The sequence below is a fragment of the Eleginops maclovinus genome, chromosome 21 (assembly GCF_036324505.1).
Source record: "Eleginops maclovinus isolate JMC-PN-2008 ecotype Puerto Natales chromosome 21, JC_Emac_rtc_rv5, whole genome shotgun sequence".
NCBI classification, from domain to species: Eukaryota; Metazoa; Chordata; class Actinopteri; order Perciformes; family Eleginopidae; genus Eleginops; species Eleginops maclovinus.
The window spans coordinates 12,706,572-12,724,927 of record NC_086369.1 but is presented as its reverse complement, the minus strand read 5'-3'; the positions used below and the strand labels follow the sequence as shown (position 1 = coordinate 12,724,927).

At 40.6% G+C, this 18,356-nt stretch overlaps 2 protein-coding genes across 3 annotated transcripts; both read right to left on the bottom strand.

Annotated features, from left to right (window-relative positions):
* Nucleotides 1–1,658: 1,658 nt before the first annotated feature.
* sh3glb1a (SH3-domain GRB2-like endophilin B1a) lies at nucleotides 1,659–10,620 on the bottom strand. The gene is made up of 9 exons (XM_063912489.1): nucleotides 10,368–10,620; nucleotides 9,785–9,926; nucleotides 9,111–9,239; nucleotides 8,511–8,644; nucleotides 7,656–7,748; nucleotides 5,432–5,521; nucleotides 5,066–5,166; nucleotides 4,342–4,576; nucleotides 1,659–2,885 (listed from the first exon to the last, which is right to left on the bottom strand). The coding sequence occupies exons 1-9, from the start codon at nucleotides 10,428–10,430 to the stop codon at nucleotides 2,778–2,780; spliced, it is 1,095 nt and encodes a 364-aa protein (XP_063768559.1). The 5' UTR covers nucleotides 10,431–10,620; the 3' UTR covers nucleotides 1,659–2,777.
* A 2,048-nt stretch (nucleotides 10,621–12,668) lies between these two features.
* On the bottom strand, nucleotides 12,669–18,147 carry LOC134883916 (crystallin J1B-like). 2 transcript variants are annotated; one of them, XM_063912413.1, is made up of 10 exons: nucleotides 18,001–18,147; nucleotides 17,567–17,633; nucleotides 16,606–16,785; nucleotides 15,731–15,829; nucleotides 15,094–15,186; nucleotides 14,862–15,018; nucleotides 14,668–14,783; nucleotides 14,221–14,298; nucleotides 13,703–13,842; nucleotides 12,669–13,076 (listed from the first exon to the last, which is right to left on the bottom strand). In XM_063912413.1, exons 2-10 carry the CDS (start codon nucleotides 17,631–17,633, stop codon nucleotides 12,972–12,974), a joined length of 1,035 nt encoding a protein of 344 aa, XP_063768483.1. In that variant the 5' UTR covers nucleotides 18,001–18,147; the 3' UTR covers nucleotides 12,669–12,971. The 2 variants fall into 2 exon arrangements, with proteins under 2 accessions (XP_063768483.1, XP_063768484.1); XM_063912414.1 differs by having other exon boundaries at nucleotides 17,567–17,636; nucleotides 18,001–18,128.
* Between the last annotated feature and the right edge of the window lie 209 nt (nucleotides 18,148–18,356).

Here is an 18,356-nt window from a genome sequence, read left to right as displayed (position 1 = left end):
CAGCGAACTTATCAGATAAGCAGTTTATCTTCTCACCAGTTATTTTCCCTCCGTTGACTTCACAGATGAAAACTCAATGCACCTTTTCTTTGCACCCACAAACAAACTCATTCTAGTCTTCAAAGCTTTCTTGGTAGATGTTTAAAGGAATGGGAAACAGCCTACAGTTGTTCACACACAAGCATGCTCTGTAGTAGTGATATTGAAGCCTTTTTTTTTAGAAGAGCTGATGATACAAAACTGCCATTTCGCTTTTTTTTTCCTGTAGCCTACATGAAGTGAATTTCAAGGAGGCCTAAAATGGCAGCTGACCAACAGTATTTTCTAAGTGACATTATGAAAGAAAATGAGGACTTCTGAAAGAGGAAGTGTTTTTTCTCAGGATCACTCATCTGAGCTGTGAACTGGTTAAGGCTAACTCTATCTGTAAGTGGCTGAGGTTATTTTCAGAGATACAGAAGAGTTATACAAGCCGGTTCCATAAAGCAGTTAACAGTTCACAGCTGAGGTTTTTGTTAGGACCAATGTTTGCCTTAAATCACCTTTAGCTTTTCATGTTGAACTCAAAACTACTACAATAAGATTTTGGTAAATAGCAACACAGGCTACCAAGGTCACAGTTTAGTGACTAGTTGCTGATGTTAATGTGCACATACTGGAAATAAAAATGTGTGATGATGTACAGATGTGTCTTAAGTCAACAGGCAGTTTGCAAAACTCCACTTCCTCTGAACCCTTCCTGCTCTTATGACGAGCGAGGACGGGGTGGTTTGCGCTGGACTTACTGTTTAGCCATGAGTTTTTAAACGTGACTGCCTCCGGACTGCTCAATGACTATGGAAATGCAAAAATACTTTCTATGTAGGATTTTGAAGGTCATTTTATGAAGCTATGGTTAGAGCGGAATCCTCAGAAGAGAGGCTAAGCAAGGCCAATATCACTGTACACTTCATATCTTCTTCAAATGAAGTTATCAGTCAAATTGGGTCAGCAGTGTCAGTTATTTTCTAGGGATTTGTGCATTTTTGGTCCGCAGCTGCTAGCACTGTATCATCATCCACTGGGAGTAGTGGAAGCCTCAGGAGGTTGGGTCAGGAGCGATCCCAAAATAATTCAAAGGGTAGAGGCACTCTACTCTTTACTTTGAATGTGTCAACATTAGGAAATGTATTTCACTGTCAATCTATCTATATATAAAAAGGACAAATCAACAAAAGAATCAGACGTCGTTCTGTATCAAATTAAATGTGTCGCTGGATCAAAATTGGCATGATTCAGTTAGTTTTGTGGTCATGTTTTTCAACTAATTTGACCTCTTTCAACGAATTGCCACACCACTACCCACTCTTCATCAGTGTTGAAATCGAAGAATGCACTTTTTGAACATTTGATAAGAACATTTTCTGAAATTGCTCTGTAGGCGTACCAAATGTCATCAAGCAGCATTCGAAATACCACGGGTTCTAAAGAAAACATGCATTACAGACACTTTTAACTTTCTGTGTCTGAATTTCACGTGACTCTGCCCGCTAACATGGTCCAAACATTCTATGTCCCAACAGTTACATTTAATAATACCCACAGTTTGATAATGTTGCCTGTTCTGCCCTCTAGTGGTTCCACCTGGAAATCAGAAATCTCAACAGACAGCAGAGCAGTTATATTTTCTTATTTAATGCTTCATATTGTATATATTTATTTTACAAATGTATGCTATCTTATCCGTAACACACAGAACAAAAAGCAGCCATGTGGTAGTATCATTTGATCTCCCAGAACGTAACACGGCCTTTTCTGAATGTGCAGTTGAAATGTAGCTTTAGAAGGGCTTTAATATTGTAAAAGAAATACAGAAGTATATATATTTTGCATCAAGTCAACCAACACCAGAGATGATAAACACGCCACAGAGTGGATAAATGGAGAATACACAAATTAATAATTTACTCAGAGACAGAAAACGTCTTCTGGTTAATACATCGAATATAAATGTGGAAATGCTTGTGTTCAATCGTCAATAACTTAAAATATTGGGCTTCAATAATAAAAGAGGAGACTGAATTTACAGTCTCAATACTGCATGTGATACAAAAGGGCAATTGGTTTTTAGAAAGGCCGATTCCCGGTGATAGGCACTAAACAATGTCTGGGTTAGTTTTGTAACTGCTTGGTTATCAGCAGGCTACAACTTGTCTTATTTTATACCTCGGTCATCAATCGAACGAGTGAAACTGAATAAAGCTGACGCACAAAAGCTACGATAATGTTAAAGAAACGTTTCATATTTTGGAACAGCTTGTGCACCATAAGATTAACATTATAAAATAAGACTTTATAATCAGGATCAATCTCTACTTCAAAGTGAAGCACATTTTTGTAAAAACGAACCCTCTGAAATCACCCTCTGAGACACATCTGTAAACAAAGCTTTTTTTTTTCTTTTTTAAAAGTTACAATTTGGGAGATGTTCCGGCACATATTGAATGGCATCAAACACAAAGGAGGCGTGGAAGCAGGTTTTAGAAATGTACTGCAGTCGGGTAAAAACACACATCAGGGATCGGGCTCCGTTTCACCTCACTCAAAATATTCATTCCAGTTGAGTCTGCTAAAATCGAGACTCCTTTTCATAGAAATATTACTCATTAAAAAATGGCTGAATGGAAGAGAAAGGGGCCCTGCAACACAATATATAAATATGAGATCACAGCTGGTTACAGAGGGCTTGAAAGGGGGGGGGGGGGGTTGGGGGTTTGGGAGTTGGGGGTTGGGGGGTATCAGTTAAGCAGCTCCAGGTAAGTGATGGGCACTTTGCCCTTCTGGTTGCCGCGCTCGCCCATCAGCCAGTCTGAGTCCATGCCTGGGACGCTGCTGACTGTGATCACCTGTAAACGCAGGGATACAGCGTTTATGTGTATAGTTATCAAGTCTTATTCATTTCAATCTTAGATTCATTTGTCATATTACTGACATAGCAAAGGTCAGCATGCAGTCCATTCTGAACGACTCATCCACCGCACAGACAAAGGTTTCCCTAAGGCACCAGGTTTCTAATGTTTGCTTTGAATCAATGACGTTTATTCTTCTTTACTCAGTCCTGTGTTTATGACTTCATTCTTTATTTTAGTTATGTGCAGCTCTGTATATGAACTTGCTGGAGCAGGGGGATTTGTTTTTTATTTTGTGGGACTTTCTCGGTTTTTAAAGTAGGGAAGAGGATTAGGGCCACCTGGAAAAAAAAAAAAAAAAAATGTCCAGCAGTGGCTCAGTCAGTAGGGGCTTGGACTGGGAATCGTAGGGTTGCCGGTTCAAGTCCCCGAACAGACTTGAAAAATGGAAAGTGGACTGCTACTTGGAGAGGTCCCAGTTCACCTCCTAGGCCCTGCTGTGGTGCCCTTGAGCAAGGCACCGGACACCTCCAATCCCCCCCCTCCCCATTGCTCCCCGGGCGCTGCACGATAGCTGCCCACTGCTCCTAGTACTAGGATGGGTTAAATGCAGAGGACCAATTTCACTGTGTGTGCTCTGCTGTGTGCATGTATGTGACTAATAAAGAGGGTTTCATCCTCCGATTCTATCTAAAACATTTTTTGAGATTTGACCAAAAGCTATTTTATTTTTTTAGATCTGAGTTAAAATGTCAGAATTCTGAATTCAAAAACGAAAATCCACATCCAGATCAGATCTCCAAAATATTTTCGCATGTGGCCCTAATCCTCTTTCGTAGGTGAAGCACCTTTTTGTAAAAGAAGCTATTTCAATAAAAGTTTGATGGGTTTATGAAACGCTTGGATATACATCCTGTCTGCAGGCCACACAGGCTCTCCGAATGCAAGGTCCGGCTGGAAACTTTTCTGAAATGTGAGTACTAGAATGAATGAGGTAATGCTGGCTTATTGTCACCCACAGGCTGTAATGGACCGCTCGGTGCTTTTCCAGGAAAGGGAGGGCGTTTATCTCGCTATGGTACAGGAACTGCCCCCCCTGCATGTTGGGTTTAGACCCTACTTCCTCATTTTATTAGCAAGCAGAAGTATTGTCCAACTTGAAATGGATCATTTTAAACTAAAGATAAAGAGTTTTTTGTTTGTATTTCTTGTTGAGTTTTGTGAGACAGTACTGCGGTCCATGCTAAATAACACCTATATAAAAAAGTGGTCTGCTAAATCACAACCCGCTTCGACCATCTAAGAGTGGTGATTCCTGTTTATCGAATCATAAAATCCTCATAAATATTTAAAGAAAGAAAGAAACACATCCTTCTTGTTATGTTTCCCACACCTTTTTTCACTTTTTGCACAGTAATACAATGAAACAGAGCAACGATAACCCCGGGCTCACCTCATCAGCCAGCAGGGAAAGCTCGCTGCTGCTGGCGGCGTCGTAGTCGTAGAGCACCCGGGCTTTGCGGCTGCCGTTGGAGCTCCTCAGTTCGTTGAATCCGCCCGAGGCTGTGGAGATGCCGTGACCGGCGGACACGCTGGGCAGGGAGGCCGACACCGGGATGGTGGGCACCGAGATGCTGGCCCCTCCCGACACCGACGATTGGTTGTTGTTGGAGAAGGACGAGGGGAAACTGGTGAAAGGAAAGGGAGATGATAAACACTGGAACTGTGGCAACCTGACGGACGTGTTCTTCCGCAGTATTTTATTTACCGGTCTAATTATAGGGCTCTTTCTTTTCCTGTAAGAATTCTTGACTTCCCTGTGACCTCATCCCTGATAAAGTATTGCTCATTTTCCTCTTTCAGCAGAAAAGTAAAAAGTGTATAAGTGGCTTTGCTTCTCGTTCACTTTATCACACAAAAGAATGAAAACACATTCGGACATCCGTACCTGTGTTTACAGGAAGGGTTTCTTAAAGTAAGAAGGGGAAAGACTACAATGACTTACTACTCCTCCCTTCTCCCTTTTGAAGTCGAATGTAGGTAATGCTTAAAACATTGAGATGAGCGCAGATCATTCTAACTCAGAAAGTCAAAGCATTAATTATCTTCCTCAAATTCCTAAACTTCAAAGAATCAATGGGAACCAGAAGCACTTCAAGGATGACGGTGGTATTTACCTGCCCAGCTGCTTCTGGAGATCCACCATGTACTGGTAACACTGAGCGTAGTACGTAGTCTGCGCCTCCACAAAGTCATTCAAGCAGCGGAGGTGGTGTGCCTGGATATGCAAAATAATTCACAAATCTCTATCCAGTTAACTTTTAAAATGCAAGGCAAACACATTTTAAAATCTTTGGTTGTATATCTTGCTCCCAGTCAGTTTGGGGTTAAGTCTTTGCGACCAAAACCTGGCAGCACTACAATAACATCCCTTATTGTTTATTGGTTGAATGACGATTAAAAGGGGAAGCCTGTGGTGGGGAAGGCCTTTAACAAGCATTTGTGAAGCTGTAGCCTGTGCTGAGCTGAGCTGGGTTTCGTACGTGTGTGCTGCTGACGCCTTCTAGCAGCAGCCGGGTGATCTCCGCCTGCCGGTCAAACTCACTCTGGGACATCCTCAACTCCTGCTCGGCCTGAGAATGGAGAAGAAATGACATATAGAATAACAAGATAAAAAAAAGGAAGTCAGTGTTGCCACCTTTGATGTGTCTTATTATCTGTGTTCTTAAGCTTGTTGAATTCCAAAATAACTACTCAATTCCAACATATAATATTCCAGTTAGGCCAAAAAAGGAAGAGTTTAGTCATCCGCAACATATACTGATCCCAGAATCTGTATATGTGACATGATGTGGTCTTATATAAACCTATAACAGGGATGTCAGAGGTACAGACATCAGGAAAGACAGGGGAACAAACAGGTCAGCTAAGCATGATGTTGCTGTCCCGAGGGAAATGTTTCCTTTCCTCACGCTGAGCCAAGAGATTCAAGATGAGATGTGTGGAACAATGGCTTGTTGAGATTTGCTAAAGAGTCCAATAAACATATGGTGTGGTGCTGAGAATGACCGGGACAACGGCCTTACTGTCCGGAGCCACAGAGAGAACTTCTTCAGGGCTTTAGGTTTTCCACGAGGTACCACAGTGTGTGTCATGGAGGAGCTACAGAGAGCTTTTCATAGCAGCTGTTAACACTGCTACCAGGGGGTTTGCTGTGTGTCTGTGCGAGGGTGTGTGTTCAATTAAAAGATGGCTCCAACATTCCACTCACCTCTGTCACTTCCTCTGCTCACATCTGCTGCTTTGCATTTTGAAAACAGTGACACAGTAGTTAGAGCTACAGCTGCTGCACGGCTGCGGCCAACACAACACATCCTTACAACAGTGCGTGTGTGTGTTAGTGTGAGCGGCAAAACACACACTATACAAGGACTGGGACAATGATGCACATAAATACTTCTAATCCTCAGAGATCCAAACTTGTGTCTGTGTACCGTCAAACAAAGATTACAGAAAGAATAGTGCTAGTGTTACCCAGCAGAATCTACCGCCGTATTTTATGACACTCTTCTCTTTCATTCAGAAATTGTTGACAGGACACATGTTTGTTTGTATGGATTAAACAAGCCATTACCTCCTGCTGTTTAAAAGCGCTACATTAAATGAGCATGTTGAGAAGCCACAGGGGTAACTTGGCTCTGAATCAGCAAATTGGAATAAAATTATAGCTCTTTGTTGCCTTGAATTTGTGGGAAGTTGGCTCAAAAGCCACTCATTTACTCTGATGCTCTGACAACTGCAGCCAAATAGCATTGCTGGGATATCTCCAAGTGTTTTATTGTCCATCCACTCTGACATTATGTTGTTCTGTAAGTGATAATGCTTCTGGTAGATGTAGAATACCAGCAGCTTCGTTGAATATTTGCCTCATCTGTTTTCTTTTGCACGGGGATAGATTGTGGCGTAAATGTGCCTAGCTTTGGCTCAGTTAATAAATACTCCAGTCCTGATCGAGATCATCTTCAGAAATAGTTTGTCAACTTGAAAGTCAGACCTTTCCAATTAGAATGAAATGTGGGGAATATAAATGGAGCATTTGTTTAAAATAATTTGATAAGCAAAACGATATAAATAAGTGTTCAAAACCTTAGCCATTTTGTATCCACTCCTTTCTATTACAATTAAAAAGGAAGGTCAAATCAGCTGTTGCTAACTTATATGCAAATGAATATTTAACCAACATTTGATGCTATGTTTGATTACTGAGCATCTGTGGCACAAACATGTCTTTAAGGTCAATGTAATGTTTAATGATGTATCTACATGTTGTCAACAATACTAAAGCTAACACTCTGCCCTCTCGACCTACAGAAAAGTATGCAAGTGTGGAGCCCTAGTATAGAAAGGTAATTGAATCCGATGTTTAAAGACTACGTGGACACCATAGCTTTAAAACAACTGCAGAGAAAAAGAGAAGTCTTAACTTCCCATGGCTGCTCATGTGACTGTATGTCACAGGAAACACAGCGATGGGCTTCATGTTGTGTAAAAGTGTGACTTATAAGACTTCAGAAAAAGGAAACGCCCAGAGAGCTTTTCTTTCTCTAAAAGGAAATTGGATTATGATTGTAGAGAAAACAGAATTCACTAACACTGTTCGAGATTCAGCATTACAATGGCAGCAAGACACGGAGATGCAAGATAAGGTTACTATCGCATTGACGATAATGTGTGTGTGTGTGTGTGTGTGTGTGTGTGTGAACTTACTGCAGCTCTAGCATCCGTCATCCGGGCTTTCTTTAGTCTGGTTTTGGCCGCATCCAAATCCAAACGTTTGACCTGCAGCAGCTTCCTTTCTTTCTGGAAAAAAATACAAGAAATCCATTAAATAAATGTCCCAATTTTGGTGAGGATTAGATTAGAGAGGTGAGTCTTCTGTCACCATCGACTTTATGGTAAAAATGAGCATAATGTTGGGAATCTAACTATGAAGACACTTTTATTGTGTAGAATGGATTGAGACATTAAATAAATGGTCCGACGGGGAAAGTTACACACGCAACAGACTATGTTTCTTACAGATGCTTCTCCACCAGGTTACAAAAAAGTTGTGCAACAGGTGAAAGATCAATGAATATAGCTGTATGAGCAGAGGGGAAACATTATCCACAGGCAGATTTCTTTTCCCAGAGGAATCAGGAACAAAAATGATTGTTCAGCATTTTTTAACATCTAAAACCGCTAATTTTATCAAGCATAATCATAGGCCAGGATCTGAGTTTTTGTACAAGTCTTGGTGAGTGGTCAGTTTCCATATTTGGATCGACATTAGACCCAAACATTGTTGCGTTTTGGAAAAATGTTCAGCTCCCAAAATAATTATTTACTTTCTGAGAATTCAGAACTTAATATCTTAAGTTCTATAAAAGAGTTGAGGATAACAGCGAGTTTATATAATTCATGTTTACAGAGGCTGCAAGATAGAACTGCGGATAGATGGGGGTAATCATCAAGACTATAATTCATCTAAACTCTAAAGCCACTAACACTGCTGAGTCAGTTCCAGATAAAAGTTCAAAGCTTGGTGAAAAGTGAAAGTGATTCATAGCAGCAGCAACTCACCAGGATGGTTTTGAAGTCGCCCTCCAGAAAGTTCCTGAAAGGTGTCAGGAAGTTGATGGCCGAACTATGGATTAACTCCCGCTCGGCCCCACCAATCTGCTTCTCCGTCTCCCCGCATTTTATCAGAGCATTTCCTATACAAACAAAGCTTCACTGTAAATATTATGCTGGACGGGGTAACAAGGCCTAAATAGTTGTGACGTGAGACACGTACAAACAAGAATCATCATTCTGATAATGAAATTAGAGCCATGACAAGACACTGACAATATGATGGCAATTCAAAGTATGTTGTGAAAGTAGGCTGAAAGAAATCCATATCATGCATCCCAACTTTTATGCATTATCAACATCTGAATCATAATAACCAGAAGCAAAGAAGCTTTAAAACATGTATGCTCCTAGAATTGAGCAATTTGAAGGGGAGGTTTTTGTTCATCATCACCATCATCATCATCATCATCATCATCATCATCATCATCATCAAAAGGAACTGGCTAAAAAAAGAAAATGACATGTGTGACAGCCAAAGTTTCATTCCACAGGAGTTAAATGTTCATTAACGTCTTAATGTGTCAGGGCAATCCCTGTATTTCTCACCATAGGCAGTGCCAGGACCAAATTCACTCCCTGACTCAATCATGGACTGGCCCAACAGCTCATGGTTGTTCATTCGTGTAGGGGCTTTTTTCTCCAGTTTCTCGTACACAAATTCCTCTAGCCGGACATCTGCAAATCAGAAAACCAAAACTTAATTACAAAGTCATAAGACTACAAGAGGGGGAGCCAGCCTAATAGAGAGGCTTTCATAATGACAAACATAATGAGAAACTGTTATTGCATCACATGGGTGAACACAGTGAGTCACAGCTTAGCATATATGTGTTACAGTATGTTGTACATAGGAAAATTAAGAACAATTCCAGTTTGCATTATCCAAGACTGTTACAGCAGCTGGTCTGTCTGTGTTTGTTGTGTCACTGCAATATGGCACCATGGTGTGAACGCAGGAGGATGCACAGCTGAGCCCACAGGCTGCACAGATACCCTACCTACTGATGTATTTCAAAACACCATCACAGAGATGTTTAGCATTTTTCATGTGACCCCTTTTCAGTGGCACACATATAAGAGACCCATACATGAGGTTTGCTGGCTTTCGCCCCAAATACACAGGAACATAAAGAGGGTACCTGTGCTATACTACCCTGAAAAGGGGGTCCAGAATGTCAGCATTTTGTTTGTCAGTTCACTCAGTCATCAGAGAGCCTTACTTGGGTTGGGCTGTAGTAAGACTTCTGTCTGCTTCATAATCCTTTCTGTCCATTGCTTGGTGTTCTCAGCTCTGATCAAAAGATTCTCCAAATGGGCATCCAACTCAGTCTTTTCAGCCTGGCCGAGTTTTTCTTCTGTGAACTGGAAACAGAAAATACCCGGTTATAGGGTGCACACACTGTCTCGACTAAAAACACACTAGAGAGAAGAGACAAGGGCTGGGGTGTTTTGCGTGGCATATTTGATATCCACTTAATGTTAGCAAACTGAATAGACCAACTTAAAATAAACATTTTCCAAGCTAATGTTGTTAGCTTTATCTAATGGTTTCAGAGGCCTGCTTTAATAGTAATGTTGACGGGTGTTATAATACGTTATAAATGGACCAAAGTGTCGCAGGTTCCGTTTAAAAACACTATAGTGCAACTTTAAAGGATATGTATTTCTCTCAGAAGATAACTGGCTACTTAGCAACACCGTAGCTTTAGCTGTTTAGCAAGCGAGCTAACACTGCCTGACTGATAAAGCTAGCAGCTAACGTTGATTAGCAACAACTTCCACGAACTCAACGGTCACACTTACTTGTACCGCGCGGCTCAGGAAAGTACCGGCGTCTGCAGCTAACCGTTTAACATTAAAATCCATGGCACCGTGGTTAGAATAAACACGTACACAACTGCTAGCTTGTCTCAGAGTCAAACTTCCATCCCTATTGAAAATGTCATTGAAGCAACTTTTTGTCGGAGTTCCACCCAGCTGTTGAACCTGACAAAGGTAGTACACAGCACAAGAGAGTTCACTCCCAGCCGATTCTGACAACTGGGAGAAAGTGTCGCGCATGCGCACATTGAGAACGGAAAAGTTGACATGAAAAATGAATGTCAGTGAAGTAAAACTACACAACACGAGTTTTATTTAGTAAACCAACAAACGTCTGTTGTTTCCGCAGGGGGATTGTAAGAAACGGCATTCATGTGTGGGACAACACCAGACAGTTTCATGTTTTTTAGAGGTGTAAAGGCAAGAGTAGTATTTCCTCATAGAAAAACCTTACCCTGAATGTTTTACTTTCTTTGATCAGGTGCAGCAACTGATGTTCTTATTAAAGCCTATATCTACGGTATTGGCACTTTCCCCTGCTCAGGTGTATGTTCAAGCAAAGACGGTAACTTCCCATCTTTTTCTTCATCTTCTTTAGTTTACTGGAGGTTGGCAACTAGCGTTTTAGATGCATTACTGCCACCTACTATACTGGAGGGTGGACCAGAGTCCCCTCATCCCAAAACTATGAAGTGGGGGGAAATAACATAATAGAACTGCATTTCTTAAACCAACATATAATGTATATGAATGCATTAGATACTTAAAGGATATTCATTGTAAAGGCACCTTGCACATACTGTACATGTTTAAAAGCTTAAGGCATTTTGTCTGCTTTTCTTAGGCTATTGAGATATATGCATATGTACAATATACTAGAAATCATATAAAGCATGGTTTGAAAATATAAGCACACTGTTTTCTCTCTACTGAAGTTCCTGTTAAGCATCAGCTAAACCCATACAGTATAATGATCTGCCCTGAACCCTTAACCTCACACCCTTGGCTGGTCACCACTCGTCGACCCTTTACCATTGATTTATTCATGATTGATTGACAGCTATCAAATTTAAATGAGAGTTTAAACTCAATCATGCAATGTTTGGGGGCTCAAATAGCAGTAACGATCAAAAGCAAAAAACACCATTCTATCAGAAATGCTCCCCTCCCGCAACAGCACACATTTTATTATGCATTACTACTATGCAGAGGAGGAGGAAGAGACGGAGGAGGAGGAGGAGAGGGAGTCTCATCTGTCCTCATAAGTTATGCATTTTCTTATTAGCAGCAGTCATGGCTGGACTCCAAACTTTGCAATTCAAATGAAAGTAAAGGACAAATGGTTCTACACTGAGGCTTTAAGGGAGGCAGGGAGAGATCCCCCCCCATTTAAATTATTTTCCAGTTTTTTTACGCCACGATGAAGGTTTGGTTCATGCATCTCATTTATCCTGAGGATAATATTTCGAAATGTCTTGCAACCGTCCCCTCTTTCTCAGAAAATGTGTTGAGGGAACAGACTTTGGCCGATTTTGGAAAAACAAAAACACTCTTCATGTCTGGTTGTAATTATGCCAGACAGCGCCTGCTACCTGCTGTGTGGGAGGAAGTCAGGCAGAGGGGGAAATCAAATGACTTCCCCTCTGTAGGCTATCAACGCGTCGTCAGCTACAACCTTTCAGCTAAACGATGGCTCAAAGTTTTTTATTCAACCAGACAATTGTTCTTATGTTAGGTATTAACTTAACATGCTTTTGGTTTTTCCCATGGGACACCTACAGTAATTTCTTATCGACATGTAAATGACATAATGGGACAGATTAACAACCTTGAATTTTATTAAACAAGCATCAACTATTCCCTATTTATTATACATTTCTGCATACATATACAAGTATAAGCTGTATAACAGGGAATGGACTCCCATTGTACACACTGCATTTTTTATAACCACACTATGTCAAAGATATTAAGGCTCTGGCTTGGCTTTATGCTTGGCTAACTTTTAGAATTGTTGGGGCGGGTGCTTTAAAAGTCAGCACTTTTAGAAAGGCAGAACAGCTCCTTTGAGGGAGGAATCGGTTGCACTCTGGTTGCTCCAGTAGTAAATCTGTGTGTATCTGCTCTTTCACTCGACAATAACAGAAAACACTCGAGGGTAAGAGAAAACCAAAACCTCTTGAAACTTAACTTCAGCAGAATGACTTTTTTTAACTAAGACAAAGTTTGTTTTTTGGGATTATTAAACTGTCCACTTCACAGCAAATAAGCAACACAAACATGTATGTTGATGACAGAAAAGTCACTTTTTATTTGATACTATTTCCTAAAATGCTGCTGCTGAGGGTAAATGTATTACATGTCTTCAACTCAACATACAAACCTTTAACTTTCTTACATGATGCAGATTTGACCGAGCAAATGGGTTCGAGTTTCATTCAGTACAAGACTTTGGAATGCGACTGTCATGAATCGTCGTGTCAAAGTACATCTGCAAGTCTATTCTAAAAAGCTTTGATTATCCACACTCCATAAATATTTGATATGTGATAAAACAACTGTATTTAGGGCAAAATCAAAGCTGAACTACTTTTGCTGACTCTTTTGGACCACACTTTGTGCTAGCTCCAGCAGCAGAGGATATCTGAGTGTCCTCTCCTTCCAAGACTCTGGGATCCCCTGGAGACCAGTCTGAAAACACATCAAGATGACAGCTGAAAGCATCGAAGGCAGCACAAAGCTTTCAGAATAACTGAGCCCACAGACAACAACAATATGATAAATGATATATTTGAACCATGAAACAAACATGGGAAATGTCTCAGCCTGCTTTTGACCTGGCTTGGCCTTTTTGATTGATTATGTGACTAGGCTAGCTGTTGTGCACTTAGCTTAGCATCATTATTGTACCGTTAAACATAATTTGCATGTAAACATCATCATGTTTTAATAAGGGATATCTCAGAATGTGCTGTTTATTCAGCGATAACCTGGAGATATTCATTTAAATATGAAAAGACAATTTGATTGAAGGATAACATCTCAATGTTTGAGTTTTCTGCATAAAAATTGCTTCAATAGTTTATGAATTATTAAAATAGTTAAATTTGAGTTCTCCAATAATCGTTGCAGCTCTATATCAACTAAAATATATTTAAGTGGATAAATTAAACATATTATATACATACAGAAATGTTCAAACAATGTTAAAATCTTGAAAAGCACTTCTTCCTACTGATTTTCACCAATTAGAAACTCAAAACAGTTTAAATGACTAATCACTATTTCATATGCCGAGAGCCACAGCCCTACACTACCTGTGCCCCCAAACAGGCTCCAATGAAGGAGGCTCTGCTCGAGGTGCATCCCCCGCAGCGCATGGTGTCCCTGACTGCTTCATCCAGCTGCTTCAGCTTCAGGACTCCATGAAGCGCTCCCTGGAACGCATCAGGCAACACTGCACACACAGCCATATTTAGTCACAGATCGACAAAGACATGGTGAGTAATACAGTAACTGATTTAACTATAAAATAGAAGTTATTAAGTGTCAAATATTGCCATCAAAGTGCGTGGCTTGATTTACGTACACAATATCAATAGAAGTACTTGAAAAGCTCTGGTGAGTTGAATATGTATATTAAGCATCTCAACCTTTTAGCCCTGTAAAACCTGAGACACTCAACTCAGCAGGAAGGGGGAGGATGAAAAGAAAGGAGGCAGAGCATTAGCCAGGAGATCAAAGACTGTACCCTACAAACGGATACTGACAGGGAGTGCACACAAGCCCATGCCAAGTCAACAGACCTGGATCCTGCTGCTAGCGACCGGCTCACCTCATGTGTTTTTGAACTCAGCAGGTAGGAGCTGTTGGGATGACTTGGCTAGGTTGTCCTTCACCTGGTGGATATGCGCTGCAGAAGTGAGACAGGAAAAGAGATTAGATGTATTGTTTAATGTTTAAACGCTGGAGCCCATGTTGGCTGCCAATAACACACATTATGTAACATTCTATTTTGCTTTCAAAGAACAAATGCAAAAAGGACATATTTCACCCCTTTAACATTTTGCGTTTCTTGCAGATTTGACCACATTTCCCACAAGTCCTCTTTGATTCTGCATTGTGTTTCGCCCAATGCCCTCTCTGCTTGTTTAAGGAAGGATACTATAAAACGTTTTCGCTATTTCCTGAACAATTCTACTCTTTCTGAACCATAGGTTAAGGATGTCTGTCAATTATTCTTTTAAATTTCATGAAGCTTTAAAGACACATGTAATCTTACCAACGACAGCCCGGTCCAGCTCCTGAGGGTTCTGTCTGTTTGGAGCGTTCAACTGAGCCACAACAGCATCCAGAGCATTGGGGTCTGGACCATTCAGAATGAAATGCTCCAAAAACCTTGCAAAATTAGACGGGAAAAGGTTCATTCTCCTTTCACTCTCTTCCAAACTACTGTGCTCAACGCTTTTCTCTTACCTCGCTGCAGCCAGTGTCACCGCCACACACATGTCATTGTTCTGGGTCACTCGAATGGCCTTCTCCACTTTCTCCAACATCTCAGGCCGGCCAGCATACATGGCCACCACCGGAGCCAGCTTGGTGACCCCGTCCATCTGACAGTCCACATCACATCCTTATAAAAAAAACCACACACATTACAAACACAAAACTTGGGATGTCTTCCTGAATTCTGATTTGTGGTCTTTACCAGTTTCTTCTTTGCCAGAATCCACATTTCTGATGAATGCTTTGAGGCTCGCGTTTCTCCATGGGCCATCGATGGGGAGGATTGCTTTGGGTGCTACAGAATAACAAAAAAAAAAAGAATGTTAAAGAAGAATTACAGCTTCATTCAAATGACATGGCTATGCTGCAAAGCAAGTGAGAGACAGGAAAAGAAACACTTCCTCTCTCTGTTGATGCAGTTTAAGTTTCTGTAGGTGGAGCTCTTTTCTTTGTCTGCTCAGCCACAGCTATCTCTGCCAGTGATGGTGACACAGCTCTTCTTATATTATTCTAAAGATGTCTGTGGTTTACTGTACCCAAAAGTGCCCTGTGCTGTCACAGTGCTTTACTAGCACTGTATTTATATGATATCCTGACAGTAAAAAAAAGCAGCACATATCCAAAGCTCTGAACACCAACTAAGAACAGAGAAGTCTGACTGTATGGAATACTTTCATGGGGTGGGAATTCCCCCATCAGCTGATAGGGAAAACATTATGCACAGCATTATCAGACAGTAACAGAGGCTCTCACATCCTTTTAGGTCTGTTAGGATAATGATTGATTAATATGGACATCACATAATCGCCATTTACATAAAAGATGGACATGTACAGTACCTCCTTTCTGTCTGTAAGGATCATTGAGAGGCAGGTCGTACACTGTTCCTGGACCAAAGAACTTGTAGATGCGCTTGGTCAAATCTTCCTCATTAACATCTGCCAACACATGACATAGTGCTTTATTTCTTTAATAAAAACCATGTTACAATAATCAAACCCACTTACTGTATGTAACATCCTCTTTAATACAACGTACACATAAGGCAAGAGATCTGTTAAGTATAGTACGTCACCAAAAAAAAGAAAGTCTCAACATTGTTAATACACTTACATGAAAATCTGTTAGAGATGATGGTAACATATGGGTAGCATTCGGGTCTGAAAGTAAAGTCAAAGTTGAGGCGCCCTAAACCTGAACTATTTCTAATGGCTAGCAGGGGGCGACTCCACTGGTAGCAAGTCAGAATGTATAGAAGTCAATGAAAAAATGACCAAACTCCTCAGTTGATTTATCATCTTTGGAAACATGTTTCTATGAAGCTCATTATCTTAATAGCTAGTTTCAAGTATCCTTCAAAGCAGCATGATGTTAAGGAAGTAACCTTTATAAGAAGTCATTTAAAGAGAAAAAAAGTGCTTCTCTTTAACCCCAGATAAAACCACCAATTATCTGTTTTAAACTACAGTTTGGTTAGCCGTTTCCGCCTGCTTGTGGTTTTTCATGCTAAGGTAAAACAATGATCTCTGCTCTAATTCTTCTTATTTGATGTACTAACAATGCACAGTGTTTTTCTCAGACGTTTACTAGAAATGTGAGAGAATCTTTGAGCAGCCATCACTGATTTATTGCTGATCAAAACGATGATACTACTCCATGACTTTGGCAGGCACTGACAGTGTCATGTAAACATAGTTGCTGCCTGTTCCCGTACCTCCACACTGGTTCAGTGACTCCAGCAGCACGTACGCCTGGTCTCCATAGCAGGTCTGCTCGCCCGTAGTCCTGCGGTAGAAAGGATTCGCTGACTGAGGCCGAAACTCCGGACAGGGCTCCAGATCAGAGAGAACTTCTTTGAGTCTGTCAGGATTGTAGATCCAATGCATGGGCTGGGCTGTATCAGTGGGGGGCACGCGCACGCACACGCACGCGCACGCGCGCACACACACACACACACACACACACACACACACACACACACACACACACACACACACACACACACACACACACACACACACACACACACACACACACACACACACACACAGAAAAATAGTGGAACATTCAATACTTTTGTTTTGGAAATGACCTTCTGTATATACAGCCTGTCAATAACAGATAACATGGGAAGGGAAATAGATGTGTGGCGTAATGGAGCAAGTAAATAAGAAACAATGTGAAGCCGTCACCAAGCAGGAACTAACATTTTGAATCACTCATTTATTACTCATCATTATGCTGTGAGTTCACAATGATGTGGAAGTGAAAAAGAAAATGTATTATATTGGAGTGATTCAATAGTCAGTAGCTACTATTGGAGAAACGGTGCTTTCATAACCCATGTGTGAAGTCATCATGACTTTTAAGTAAGCGCCATACTCTGAATGGTAACCTCCTCTGTATTTAATCAGCATGTACACATGTTGTTTAAAGATAAGAGCACTGACAATGTGACTATGCAACATGCTGCAAAACAAGACACTGTAAGGTGTTATACAAAAGGAAAATTCTGGAAAAACACTCGAAAGCTATATATATATATATATATACAGGAACCAGTAGAAGTGCTATGAAAACCTCATAACATGCAAACGCCATGTGAATTGGTGAGCACACTGTAAATGGAAAGTACTGTGGCTGTCCCAGCAGTTGTATCACACAGTTTATCTTACCTGCTGCATCTGCCACTGCTGCCCCAATAATGGCCCCAATGGCTCTGTCTCCCAAAGTCAAGGCCATCTGCTTTCATTTCACACAGAAGAAGAGCACATGCATTGAAATAATATGAGCATTTCATCTTAAATGAAATCATATTTTTAGTTCTAGTTTGTCTTCATATCCTTTTCTACCAGTTATTTTTGTAGAAATCAAAGATAGCTGTATCAACACAGCATTTGATGACATAACATCTGGTAAAGATATTAGAGAAGTTATTTGTACGCATTCAAAACTAATACAACCTGAGAGACAACACACTTTGTAATTTAGTCCAGTTATTTTGTAATATGCTCAGAATATTAATGTGTGTATATGCATGGTGCATCGTAATGAAGTGCTAAAATATATCTTAAGACCGTAACAAACACAGACTTTTTTCTATCCTTACCTTCGAGGCTCCTCTTCACCTCTTAACTGACGACTTGAAGTGTTGAAATATCTTGTCTCAATGTCAGTTTTCTCACAAAGGGAGGGTACCATCAGCTCAGTGATAAGCATGGACCAATGGCAACCTTAGAAGAACCGTTTGGCACAGGATAGAGGCCGAAGAGCTGGTAGTGTAAATAGAGGTTACATAAAAACTTGACTGGAGTAGAATTGATGTGTAAGGTTCAAACTTTTCAAACAAATAAGCATCAATATGTAGAAATCTGAATTTTGTATATTTTAAAGTATTTGACAACTTCTGACCTAATCATTGGAGCTGTGTGCTAAGCTATTTAAACAATAATTCACTCAAAATCA

Excerpts from the sequence above, each read along its gene's own strand:
- sh3glb1a (XM_063912489.1), bottom strand. The coding sequence starts at position 10,430 with ATGGATTTTAATGTTAAACGGTTAGCTGCAGACGCCGGTACTTTCCTG. Across the intron at positions 9,927-10,367 it reads TCCTGAGCCGCGCGGTACAA|TTCACAGAAGAAAAACTCGG; the intron begins GTAAGTGTGACC and ends TTCTGTTTCCAG. Across the intron at positions 4,577-5,065 it reads CTCCAGAAGCAGCTGGGCAG|TTTCCCCTCGTCCTTCTCCA; the intron begins GTAAATACCACC and ends TCCTTTCACCAG.